The sequence below is a fragment of the Podarcis liolepis genome, assembly GCF_965112155.1.
Source record: "Podarcis liolepis genome assembly, chromosome: 9".
Lineage (NCBI taxonomy): Eukaryota > Metazoa > Chordata > Lepidosauria > Squamata > Lacertidae > Podarcis > Podarcis liolepis.
In genome coordinates, this window is record NC_139564.1 from 59,477,317 (window position 1) to 59,491,074 (window position 13,758).

General features: G+C 43.5%; 1 protein-coding gene across 1 annotated transcript in view; it reads right to left on the reverse strand.

Annotated features, from left to right (window-relative positions):
* Positions 1-929: 929 nt before the first annotated feature.
* GABRA4 (gamma-aminobutyric acid type A receptor subunit alpha4) overlaps positions 930-13,758 on the reverse strand; it is a 64,123-nt gene continuing 51,294 nt past the window's right edge. Inside the window, exon 9 of the mRNA XM_083459997.1 lies at positions 930-3,052. Within this exon, the coding sequence (XP_083316123.1) occupies positions 2,516-3,052 (537 nt within the window). The 3' untranslated portion in view covers positions 930-2,515. The remainder of the gene's footprint in view (positions 3,053-13,758) is intronic.

A 13,758-nucleotide genomic window follows, 5' to 3' on the forward strand; every position in this document is an offset into this window, starting at 1 on the left:
ATACCTGAGTGTGACAACACTCTTCTCTGTCCTGAACCTTCCAACTCTCAGCTTCACTGGAGGACCCCAACTTCTTGTATTTTTATGGGAAAGGGAGGAAAACTTGATTCAATTCACATTTTCTGCACTATGCATAATCGAAAACAGTCAAGAGTCACGCAGTGATGGGCAGTGCTTCTTCATGGCACTGTAGAAGGCTCTTTTTAGAACAGTATGAAACCAGGTGAACTATAAGAAGAAAGCTTGGAAGCAGGCTTTTTTTAAGGGACTTTGTCAATATATCTTTGGAAAACATGGGCAATAACGGCTGCCTGCTTTTAAAGGCACTGAATACACTACTAGAGAGAAGACAGAAGTACTGTGGTACCTCGGGTTACAAACTTAATTCATTCCAGAGGTCCGTTCTTAACCCAAAACCATTCTTAACCTGAGGCGCACTTTCGCTAATGGGGCCTCCCACTGCCGCTGCACTGCTGGCGTGCGATTTCCGTTCTCATCCTGGGGCAAAGTTTGCAACCCGGAGCAACTACTTCCGGGTTAGCGGAACTAGCAACTACTTAGTTAACTACTTACTTAGTTAGCAACTAGCAACTACTTCTGGGTTAGCGGAGTTTGTAACCTGAAGCGTTTGTAACCCGAGGTACCACTGTAGTGTTCTAGGGGTGATCCTAGCAAGTTATTCATTCACCTGAACCTTCACAGCTTGCATTACAGACAGACATACCAAAATGTTGAAGGAAGTATTCATAGTTATTTCCCATGCCAATGTTCTGACCTACCCCTCTTGTACCATATTGGCTGACTGCCTTTTGGTGAAATATGGTGGGGAGTGGGGAGACTCGTGGACAGATAAAGAAGAAATGCAGAAATGAGAGGAGACATGAGGAGAGATACAATTTTGATGGAAACAATACTTTCCGAGCTTGATCTTTCTTTTCTTTTCAGAGCTGTAACTCAAGAGAAACACAAACGGATCTCCAAAGCAATCCCGTAGGACTAGCTCACAGAAGTCGTAAATGTTTGCTCCAGTGCAATGTTATCATAATGTTGCTGCAGTGCTGCCAAAATTTAACATTTGTAGTTTGTAGCTGTCACTAATCCACATTCTAAATATTTATGGGTTGGTGCTGCAGGTTGTACAATTCGGCTAAACCAGTAAAGTGCTTAAAACACGGTACTCTCAGAATTGGCTCATTTCTTATGTTCTGACGCGGGTATGGGAATCGCTTTGCCATGACCCAGTTCCATGGTCAGATAGAGTCTGTTCAACATTCATGTGGGAAACATAGGTTCCTACATACAAATGTCACAGAAGTACCTAGGTTAAAATCCACAGGAAGCAGCCACAGTGCCACAGTGGAGAGACCTGAAGTTACTGTGATTAAGGCCACTGAAACAGGAACAACAACCAGGCCCTGGTTCAATATTCACATATTCAAACTAAGATGTATTAGAAATCTAAGCTAAAGACATCAAAGCAAGTGAAGAGGGGAAACATCCTGGCAAGCGAGGGAAGGAAAAACAAAAATATCACGGAAAGTAGAGGGGCAAATCCATCCATTTGGTACTCCTTTTCTATAAAAACAACTGTTGAAGGGTAAACATTAAGTGATCTTGAACCTAACATAGCTTAAATGCAAGAATGATACTTAAATGATTTATGGAGGATGCACATGAAATGCAGGGCAATGCAACTAGCAAGTTGATTTAAATGATGCAAGTTCCAGTTTACTTAGACAGGTTATATTATCCAATTCAAGCTTAGCACTATTGTGTCCCATTCATATTAGTGGAACTGACTTAAATTGGGCTTGGTCATGACCCTAATTTGCCAGCCAAAAAGATTTTGTGCAAGTGTTTTACCTTAAGACCCACCCAAGCTTAGTTCAAAAACATAATTGCCTGTGCATTTTGTTTAGTGGAAATTATCTACCCCCTTATTTGCATAGCTCTTTTCTCCTAAAGCTTCCCCACGTACAACAATTTTTTTTTTTGCTTTGCTTTCCACTACATGAATGCATTTTTTTTTCAGGGTGTGTCTTTACCAGCAAAGGTATGAATAACCTCCAATTCACAGCCACCCCAACTCACAGGAGAGAATACTGTCCTGAAGCTAGGCCATGAAAACATCAGCTTCTACTTACTGATGCACACTTTCGGGAAAGCCAGACCACATTTATTGTATACATGTATCTGTATATCACTATAATATATTTGCTTCCCATCTCTGTTCTTCCCAATGGCCCCATGCATTTTTGTTCAAACAGAACACCATTTCAAAAAGGCCTGGAAGACAGTGTCCATACCCGCTGCCCCTCCATTTTGCTGCGTTAATTTTCCTAATAATACCTGCCCTTTACCATGGGAAAACGAGCACAGAGCTTTTTCTCTCTCTTTTTTTTATAAAATAAGCATTAAAGGTTTCTTTTTTAAAAAATAGCTTTAAAAGAAGAAACTCTGCATTCAAATGTGTGTAGAATAAATTTCAGAAAAAACCTACTACATAGCAGCAAGACTACATTAGACTTTTCGATTTCTCCATCGTGTCCTTGGATAGATACACCACCCAGTAGACCATATTAAATGCTCCAAAGGTGACGGGGAACAAAATGCGTGCATATTTGTCTATCTTACTGGTGCCAGAGCTTGAGGGTGGGGGAGGAGGAGGAGGAGGAGCGACGACTGACGACTTGGAAGGCGCCCCCAAAGTATTTGCTGTAGTCTGAATCTGCTCCAGTCTAGATCCAAGTAAACGGTGAATGGTTGGAGATCCAGCCGTGGCTTGCTGGGGTATATATCCTGTTAAAACTGGGGTAGAGGGAGGAGCTGAAGGAGTAGCTCTTGCAGAAGCCAATGTTTCTGATATGCTAATTCGGCTGAAGGGGTTCGGACTTGATGCTGAAGGAGATCGGGGCATAACGTCCGAAGGCCCCTGAGTTACCGTTGAAGGTGGCATGGAACTGTTTCCTGTATCAATTCTCCTGACGCCCTCCGTTTCCGCCTGTACGGTAGTATTAGTTCTTTTTCTCACATTTGAATTTGAGTCCGTACTCTGCAATATGAAAAAGAACAACATCAGAAAATATCGTGAGCAGATGAAATCGCGAACAGGATTTGAAATATGAGCAGGGGTAGAAAATTTGATAATATATGAAATAGAAGAGAATGTCCTAGGCGAAAAGTTTATTAAAATGCAATATGTAAATTGGATGGGATTAAGAACAACACGGGGGGGAGCAGGAGGTCAAAGTTTAAAGAGAAATGTATAACAAATTTGGGATCTGGAATTTATATCTAAAGATTTTAAAGTTTAATAAAAAATTGACACAAAAAGAACATCTGCAGCTTTAGAAAGAATTTTGCATGAGCAAAATCCTGAAATTTAGGAATGTGGCTAGGGCATTCAGTGCAAATTTGTTGGTCAACATGAAATCTCTTATTTCCATTACATAGCAACATATTCATATGGCCAGTTAGACAATCATAGTTAGAAAACTATCTCACTGAATTTTCGTTGTGATGTGGCAATGTAGACACTAGACAGCTATTTTGCTTGGGTTGCTGACGATTGAGAAGCTATTCGGCATATTACATAAAGTTATATCACGGTAGAATTCCAGACTGTAGCATTTCATACTGCAGAGTACAGGGAGTTATATGGTCCCCTACATAAAGACCTCCCAAAATGTAATAAACTAGTCGATCAAGGTCATGCTAAAACTTTCAGCCTGAAGAGCTACTGTGATGGGACAATGAGCTGCTTGTGCGTAAAATCCAAGTCCCTTAGAGTTTGGTCAAACTTGCAAACCTCTGTCTGTAACGGAGCCCCTTAAACATGGCTCCGTCAGTCGCTAGCAGATTCCGACAGTGGCTGCTTTCGGAATCGTTTCCAACATAAAAGCTCCTTAACGGAAACACGTCTTCTGGACTCTCTGCGTGACAGTTTCCGGCGAGGAGTGGGTGTCCCTACAGGAGGTCCTGAAACCTCCCCACTGTTCTCGCTGGAGGTGTCTCTGAGCCATCCCTCCAGCTCCCTTTCTCTCAGCTCACCTCCTCTCCCCCTACTGGTTCCCTCTTCAGCTGCTGAGTCTCTCCCAACCTGTGTGAGCCCTTTCACCTCCCTTCCTTCCGATGGCAGTTCCCTAACAGCTACTTTGCATAGAGTAGACAGAGGTTGCATACAATGGACAAACCTCTCAATGTGTGGGAACATTCCAATGTGTAGTCAGAAGTGGTACAGTCCATTATTCTACCACTTCTGTCTACAACCTCATTCTTGTAATATGTTGAAGGGCTCTGACAACAGGGACAAGATCCATGGGAAAGATCCATGTAATGCAAGCCACATCGATATTTCTGGAAATAGCCCAGGTACTCAGTTGTGTTCTAGCACAACTCTATGCCCATTTTAATAAAGCCCCGGGTGGGAAATGTTTTCAGCACACTGTAGTTTGCATAGTTCATGCAGACTGAATTTCAAATCTGAATGTAAAGCTTGTTCATAGAGATTGAACGTGCCAATCTTCCCTCTGGCAGCGCTTGTATGCTTAGCCCAGTGTGAAATGGTGCAGTGTGACTGACCTTAATACTCACAGCTATGGCTAAATGTGGCTCCAATTTTCAGGGAGTAAAAAAATATAAAAATCTTAATTGAATAAACACCAATGATGTAACTCATTTGAGCATTCTTTCTTCCTGACAAAATAAATCTTGACCCAAAGTAATGCTCTCTCTTGCAGTACCAAAGAACATAGGAATTTGATGAGTCTGTGAAATTTTTTGAACACTGTGGATATCTTTTTGTATCCAGCATTGCTTCTGATGACAAATGGTTTTACAGCAGAATTCTGTATGTGCCTACTCAGAATTAAGTGTCCCTGAGTTCAAAGGAACGTATTTGCAGGTAAACGGGTATAGGTTTGTAGTCTTTAGTTGCAGCCACAGCAGGCGCTGTGATTCTCCAGCAGTTTCAGAGGTGCACTCCATTGTCTTGTGAGACAAAAGGATGCCACCAACCCTCTACATGTACAAACATGCAATTTGATGTATAAATCCATCTCCATTTTTCCAGTGTGCTGATTTGTTAAGGCGTTCATGCTGTTAGACTACAACTCCCATCATCGCTGATCATTAGCCATCCTGGCTGGGACTGATGGGAGTTGGAGTCCATCAACATCCCAAGTACCACATTGGTTATGCCTTGGCTTGAGTAAGTGGAATGGGGAGGGGAAATAAGCATAGGCAAAGTTGAGGAGAGTTAAAAGAACGGCATGCCTGCAGAATGGCATACACTTAGTAGAGTCCCTTTGTTACACGTACAACCTAACATGTGGCAGGATATACACGTATACAACTGAGCTTCACAATTCTTTTATCTCGAAAAGGGGGGAAGAGCAATGTACCATGTGGACGTACACACAGGTTGTGTAATTGTGCATAGAAGTTTATAACACTCTGAGAACAGAGCATTCACTGCTACTTAAGAAATCCTTGACAATACAGTGGTACCTCGGGTTACATACGCTTCAGGTTACAGACTCCACTAACCCAGAAATAGTACCTCGGGTTAAGTACTTTGCTTCAGGATGAGAACAGAAATCGTGCTCCAGCGGCACAGCAGCAGCAGGAGGCCCCATTAGCTAAAGTGGTGCTTCAGGTTAAGAACAGCTTCAAGTTAAGAACGGACCCCCAGAACGAATTAAGTAGTTAACCCGAGGTACCACTGTAAAGCACTTTAAACCTTCAAACATGCAGAGAAATCCAGTGGCAATGTGCACATCTTTGAAAACACAGAGTAATTAAATGGTAAGAAAACTCGGTTATGCCATCGAGTGCTCTACATGATGGCACAATGGGGGTGGGGATTTGTTAGGAAGGAAACATAATTGTTTCCCACACAAATCATTTACATTTGAAGAGGAACCCAAAAATATGATTGTGTGCTGCCACAATAATGTATAATATACAGGAAGAGCTCTTTAATGTGTTCTTTTGAACCCTGTTACTATTAGGCCTACTGCCAGCTTTTCTGCCACTTGAGAATGCGCCGCATGAAGAGACAGAAGAAGAATAACAGTGGAAAATAAAACCGTTTAAAGATAAAGGTTTGTTTCAAGGACCTCTGCCTGATATGTTATTACTGTTTATCTACTAGAATGGTGATTATGCAAAGTTGGGGTGTTGTTTTGATGAACAGGATGGTTTTTTTTATGAACAGGGTAACCTTTGATACTGTTCCCCACAGAAACTGATACAAAATACATTGCAATGTGTCAGGGAACTGCCATCAGTGCCGGAGGGAGAGAGCAAGATCCAGAGGGATTCCAGAGAGCGTCCCGGGATTAGGAGAGGCAGCCCATCTTCTGGGGAAGAGAATCAGCGTAGCACCAGTGGAGAAGGGGGGCAGATGGGGGAAGCGGCGAGGCGGTCCCATGACTGCTTGCCGGGGACCAGTGGGGAGAGTAGAGGTCCGCCGCTGCCTACGCCCTCCTTGCGCAGAAGGCTTTCGCGCAGAGAGAGTAGGAGGAGACTAGGCGTCAAAGAGCTTCTTTGCTGGAAGAAGTTTAAGAAACGCCCACTGACAGATTCTGCCAGTGATTGAGACAGCCACGGGAGAGTGGCTGTCCGGACAGAAAAGGTTCACTCAGGCAACCCAGCCAGGTGTTTGCACCAGCTTACGCACGAGCAACCCCTAGAACCATTACACAATGCAAATGCTTTCCTTTCAAAATGGAATCCGAAGCACCTTATTGTGGAAAAAAAGAGAGTTTAATTTTCCTCAGAGGTGTTCTCTGTTATGCATTCAGCTGACAGTGTGTTCCTGGCCTTCACTTCAGGTAGGCCAAAACTTGCAGTATTAAGCAGAATTTACTTCTGAGATCTCCCCTTCCAGAAGCATTTAGTCATTACCTATCCAACACAATGTTTTGAATATTCTTTGTTTTGAAAAGGTGTGTGTGTGTGTGTGTGTGTGTGTGTGTGTGTGTGTGTGTGTTTGACAGCCAGAAACAGCAGACTTTAAACTTTTTTGATTTCTCCCAAGGGCTCGCACAAGATGCTCTTTTCATCAGCACAGTCACTTGTGGAAATCTTATCAGCTCTATTTGGCACAAAGGTATGATAACTAGGCAAACTTCCTTGCAGGCATGTATAAATATTGTAATTAATGCTGCAGCCGTCTCTTTCCAAATGGAAGCACATTTAATTGACCGTGTGTAATGCAATGGAGTATGCCGTTGGCATAATTTGCTGCAAATCTGTCTAATCTATTGTTAAACATTATGGCAGCTCTGTTCAATAAGATTGTGTGTCTCACCTTATGGTTCAAAATCCATCTTGATACAATAAGGGGCGGCGAGGGGTGGGGGGAGAGGAGCTACTAATCTCTGTTTGCAAAAACAACTCACAGATCCTCCGCTGCTTCCTCCTCACCAACTAAACTCTCTAGGTGTGACCGCTTGTTATCAAGCAAACGTGGTGCTCAAGTACAAGCCAACCCATGCTCTTTGATTTTTAACAAGGTTTGCCCATTAGAAACAGCTGTTCACCTGCAGTGCAAATTTTGAAGAAGAAGAAAGTCCTCTGAGCCACCATAATCCTCCACTTGAGCCAGAAAAAGAAGTATTATATTGTTTTGCTTGTATTAGCAGCTTATGACAAGCAAGCCAATTTTGCACTCCAGTGAAGTCAGATTGCAAATTTAGCATGAGCTGAAACTGTGCATCCTGGCAAAAGCTGAGATTACAAAAGCTGAGATTTGCAGCAGGTAGCTCACCTGCCTATTAATCAGCACCACAAAAATTACAAACAAAAATTACAAACAATGGAACCAAATGAACAAGTAAAAAGCATACCACAGTAGATTTAGAGAGCAAGACACAGAATTCCAGAATATAATGGAGATGGTATATCTAAGTGCTTCCTCATATGTGATGGCTTACAATGTGTAGGAAATATTTTACGTGGGGGAGCATGAAACATAAAACCATAGACTTAGAGGGCATCTCCTCCAACCTTCTGTTCAGTGCAGAAAACCCAAAGCTGAATCATGTTCAACTGATGACTAGCCTGCTTTGAAGTCCTTCAGCAAGGGAAAGCCTCCTATCAACCCTCTAAATCAGGGTTTCCCAGATGTGTCTCCAGATGTTTTTGGACTACAACTCCCATGACCCTTAGCTAGCCAGTGGTCAGGGATGATGGAAACTGTAGTCCAAAAACGGATGGAGACACAAGTTTGGGAAACCCTGCTCTAAATCAAAGATGAGCGTTGTCATCCAAAAACATCTGGAGGACCACTGGTTCCCCATCTCTCCTCTACGTAATCGGTTCTATTGCTGAACTGCTCTAACCATCGAAAGGTTTCTCCTAATGGCCAGCTGAAATGTCCCCTCCAGTATATGGGACACTGATTCTCCCCCACCCCATGTTTGAGTAATGGCTTCAAGTTACAAGACAGGAGATTGTCAGGAAAAACTTTCTGACAATAAGAGCTGTTCAGCGGTGGAATGGTGTCCTTCAGGAGGTTGTGGACTCTCCTTCCTTGGAGGTTTTTAAGCAGAAGTTGGATGGCCATCTTTCATGGATGCTTTAGATGAGATTCCTGCATTGCAGGGGGTTGGAGCAGATCACCCCTGGGGTCCCTTCCAACTCTACAATTCTATGATTCTATTACATCCAATTATATAAAGATAAGGAGTAAATCTTTAGCTCTTATAATGCTGGAGATCAATGATGATGAGGCTCCTATGTTGTTGTTGTTTAGTCATTTAGTCGTGTCCGACTCTTCGTGACCCCCTGGACCAGAGCACGCCAGGCCCTCCTGTCTTCCACTGCCTCCCGCAGTTTAGTCAAACTCATGCTGGTAGCTTCAAGAACACTGCCCAACCATCTCGTCCTCCGTCATCCCCTTCTCCTTGTGCCCTCCATCTTTCCCAACATCAGGGTCTTCTTTTCCAGGGAGTCTTCTCTTCTCATGAGGTGGCCAAAGTATTGGAGCCTCAGCTTCACGATCTGTCCTTCCAGTGAGCACTCAGGGCTGATTTCCTTAAGAATGGATAGGTTTGATCTTCTTGCAGTCCATGGGACTCTCAAGAGTCTTCTTCAGCACCATAATTCAAAAGCATCAATTCTTTGGCGGAGGATCCTATAGATACCCTCCATAACACGCACAGACATTTCCCCTTACTTTTTAGGAGGAAAAAAGTGAGTGTTATGGTGCAAAAAATACGGTAACTTAAAAATTAAGCGCTATACCAAAGCTAAAAGAAGGCAACTCTGCCCACAGACATACAATCCAATATATGTATTATGATCATTAGCTCTCACACATTGAAATAAATGGGACTTAAGCATGCTCAGCTTGGGCTGGATGATACTCCATGCATTAAGAGCTGTAGGGCATCTCTTGCAGGCATAGCTTGCAGGCTTCTAGACAGAATCTGCTCAAGGCTTAGACACTAAAGCGGCCTAGAGAAACATTGCAGGGATGCAAGGCTGCTTCAGATATGTATCTGCGTCACAAGCTGAACAACTGCAGAATTTAATATTTGGAGTCTTCCTAGCACAAAGCAGCCAACACTCTTATTCTTCATTCTAGAATCTACCCTCCTGCCCTCCCAGTCTACTTTAAGTCCTCCTGGGAAAGACTACCCAGCCTTTCCCAACCTGGTGTCTTCCGGATGTTATTGGACTCATATCTGACCATTGGTCATGTTGCCTAGGGGTAATGGAGCAACATCTGGAGGGCAACAGGCTGGAGAAGACTGGACTAGCCTATGATTATTCTAAAATGGTACCTTGAATGAAGGAATGGCACTGTTGCAGTAGTTAGAGTGACACCACATTCAGTGTTTTGCTCTCCGCCGGAAGCAATATGCACTGAACTGGCAAGGAGATGGATGGATGGATGGATGGATGGATGGATGGATGGATGGATGCCAATACAATGGCATCATTTTATTGTGGGAGATTAGTAGCCAAACCTAGCATTCATATTCTTGCTAGTCAGCATGAGAAGGGGTTAATACAACAGAATTGCATTGCTGATACTCAGATACTCAAACCATAGAAATACAATTGGGAGGGTGGGCTTTGTGTGATGTCATTTCCCCTCCGCTGCTGGAAAGGAAGGAGAAAATGATATTTCCTGTTCCTCTTTCTCTTCCGTTGACCAGCAGTGGATGCAAGACATGCCTCCACTTGCTCCAACTTTAGGTACATGCCAAAAGCTGTACCTTTACCTTTACCTTTACCTATACTGTAAGTATTTTCCCTGCATAGTTTTTACTGCTGCCATTGTAATATTATAAGTGAGTAATTAATCTTTTTAAACTTACTTCCCAAGTTGTTGCCTGATTCTTTGTTAAGCAGGGTGAGATAGGGAGAGCCACAGCTCACTCCATAGCTGGACTTGCTCAAAACAAGGTTTTACAGTCTAATTTCTATGCTTTTATTTTTGCTGCCAAGGGTGGGGTTTTAAAACTCCACTCAACCCCCACAAATGGACACCTGGAGGGATAAATCACAATTAATATCCTCTCCTGCCCATTAAATCCCATCCCACAGTTATGTGTTTCTTTTACTAGACCTTATTTTTGTAAAGTGCCTAAAGGTTTTCTTACAATCAGGCAGCATATGCAGTTTATTAAATAAAATAGATAAAAACCAGCAGGGAGATGGGTGGAATACTGATAGCAGACACATATCCTCCAAAAGAACTAGTTAGGTTCCCACTTGGGATTTTTCATGAAAATCATTATTATATTCTTCATGCTCCTGAGTTAGGTTCTTCTTGTTTTTATTCCAATAAATTGTATATTTAAAGATGTATGGATTTTCTTTAAAAAAAACAAAAATTCTTGTGATAAAGCATTTCCTTGTGAATCAGGTCAAGGCAAAATGTTTCCTTTTCTGGTAATCTCCTAATCTTTATTAGCACAATATTTAACCCTTGTCATGTACCCCTGGAGAGTGCAGCTTAGAAACTAGGTCAGCTTCCAGCAAACCCTCGTCTAACATTCGGTGTCTGCTTCAAAGTAAATGATAGGATTCCCCACCCCCCAAAACTAAAAGTTAGTGGCAATTCAAACTAGCAGAGTTTATTCTCTGATTATCTAGGCTGCTTTCCCATGTAGCAACTACAGGTTGGGTTTTAACTTCTGTTCCGAAGCCAGCACAAAAGGAGGCATGCTAGTTCAGAGTGTTTCCGAATGTTTCCCGTTATGCTCATTATCTTTCCCTCACAATTGTCCTCCAATGCTCTGTTTGTTGGAAGTCCTCACAAAGAAGCCCCCTTTGGTGGCTTCGGCAGGGCAATTTGGCATGGGGAGGCCAAGGTGGGACTGGCATGCGCATTCCCATGCTCCCTGCTCATGTCTTCATTCACTATTCAGGCACAACTAAAGGGTTAATTCCATTAGCGCTGAAGTCAACTAGCCAAAAGGGATACGGCTGGAGGTGTTGCTTAGCAACCAAGAAGAGGGGCATAAATTTGCTGAGGTGCCATGTGTCCTGATTAGTTCTGTAGTTCAGAGGGAGTTTTCCCCCTTGTGTGTTTGGTTGAATGTCTCCCTCTGATGTACAAAGTCCGAAATAAGAAAGACAAGACCTCTCTGTTCCTTTCTTCTCAAATTATACCAGTGTCCTCAGTACTGGTGCTGACATTTAAAGCCCTAAACGGCCTTGGTTCTGTATACCTGAAGGAGTGTCTCCACCCCCATCGTTCAGCCCAGACACTGAGGTCCAGCACCGAGGGCCTTCTGGTGGTTCCCTCACTGTGAGAAGTGAGGTTACACAGAGCCAGGCAGAGGGCCTTCTCAGTAGTGGCACCCGCCCTGTGGAACACCCTCCCACCAGATGTCAAGGAAATAAGCAACTATCCTACTTTTAAAAGACATCTGAAGGCAGCCCTGTTTAGGGAAGTTTTTAACGCTTAATGCTGTACAGTGGAACTTTGGGTTACATTACCGGGGGCCCCGGAAGTGTTTCGCTGCGTGCGCAGAAGTGGTCTACTGCTGTGTGTGCATGCACAGAAGAAAAAAACCACTTTTGCACATGTGCAGAAGTGCTAAATCGTGCCATGCGCAGAAGTGGCACCTCCAGTAGTGTAAACCTCAGGATACAGCCGGACCTAAGGAATGGCTCCCATTCACAACCAGAGGTACCACTGTGTTGTGTTTTTAATATTCGATTGGGAGCCGCCCAGAGTGGCTGGGGAAACCCAGCCAGATGGGTGGGATATAAATAATATATTATTATTATTATTATTATTATTATTATTATTATTATTTGCTATCAGGTTTTATTTTCTCTCCAGTCTCCACCTGCATCATTTAAGTGACTTTGCTAACACTATTTACTCTCACACTATACATTATGACTCACCAAGCCAGACTCACATGGCCTATCAACCATCTATTGCGGCTTGTGAGATACTTAACAAACTTCCCTTTCTGAAGTCCAAGCAAGGCAAAAAAAAAAAAAAAACCTCTCAACCCCTAGGAGACTCATTGAGCATCTCTGTTGCATCCCTCTAGGGCAGGGGTAGCCAATGTGGTGCCTTCCAGATGTTTTGGACTGCATCTTTCATCGGCCCCAGCCAGCTTGCTTAATGAGAAGAGATAACGGGAATCCTGAATACTGCGAATAATTCAGAGACATTTTTTAGGTGAACACTCAGTTCATCCTGGCTACTTTGGCTTCCTTGATTTCACCCTATATAAACAGAGTGCATGCCCTGGAATAGAATTATAAAATAATACCCCATATTCCCTGCAGATGCACATTGCAGGAGATGATGAATAGTGATAGGCCTTTTGGAATAACTTGCTCAGCAATTCTGATCTTCTCATTAAGGATTCTCAATAGGCTTCGGAGGAACTCCAGGGTTCCACAGAACATAATTTGAAAACCATTGAGGAAGCCGCAAAAGATTGAGGGGTGTGTGTGTGTTATAAGACTGTTGGAAGGGGCAAAACAACCTTCCTCCAGGTCAAACCCCTTGTCACAAGGGAGGGCATCCATCTATCAGCCTCGCACACAGTAATCCATACAATCCAAAGCATGGTGTTTATAAGTACAAGTAGCAAAAAGGTACTAACCCTCCAGATAGCAAGTAAGTGCTTTTCCTTCTTAGAAACTAAATGTGGGAAGGGCTGTAACTCAGTGGCTCAACATCAGCTTGCATGCAGAAGCTTCTATTGCAGGTACCTTCAGTTATGAATGGGAGCGACCCAGGCCTCCAAGTGTCCCTATTTTCCAAGGACAGTCACAGATTTACAGAAGTCATCCCTGTTTCTGATTTGATCCAGGGCAGCTGTCTACCAGCTCCACCTGCTATGGAGGCTGAGACCCTACATGCCTGCGGACTGTCTTGCCAGAGTGGTGCATGCTCTAGTTATCTCCCGCTTGGACTACTGTAATGCGCTCTACATGGGGCTACCTTTGAAAGTGACCCGGAAACTGCAATTAATACATAATGCGGCAGCTAGACTGGTGACTGGGGGCGGCCGCCGGAACCACGTAACACCTATCTTGAAAGACCTACATTGCCTCACAGTACGTTTCCAAGCACAATTCAAAGTGTTGGTGCTGACCTTTAAAGCCCTAAACGGCCTCGGTCCAGTATACCTGAAGGAGCGTCTCCACCCCCATCGTCCTGCCCAGACACTGAGGTCCAGCGCCAAGGGCCTTCTGGCGGTTCCCTCATTGCGAGGTTACAGGGAACCAGACAGAGGACCTTCTTGGTAGTGGCGCCCGCCC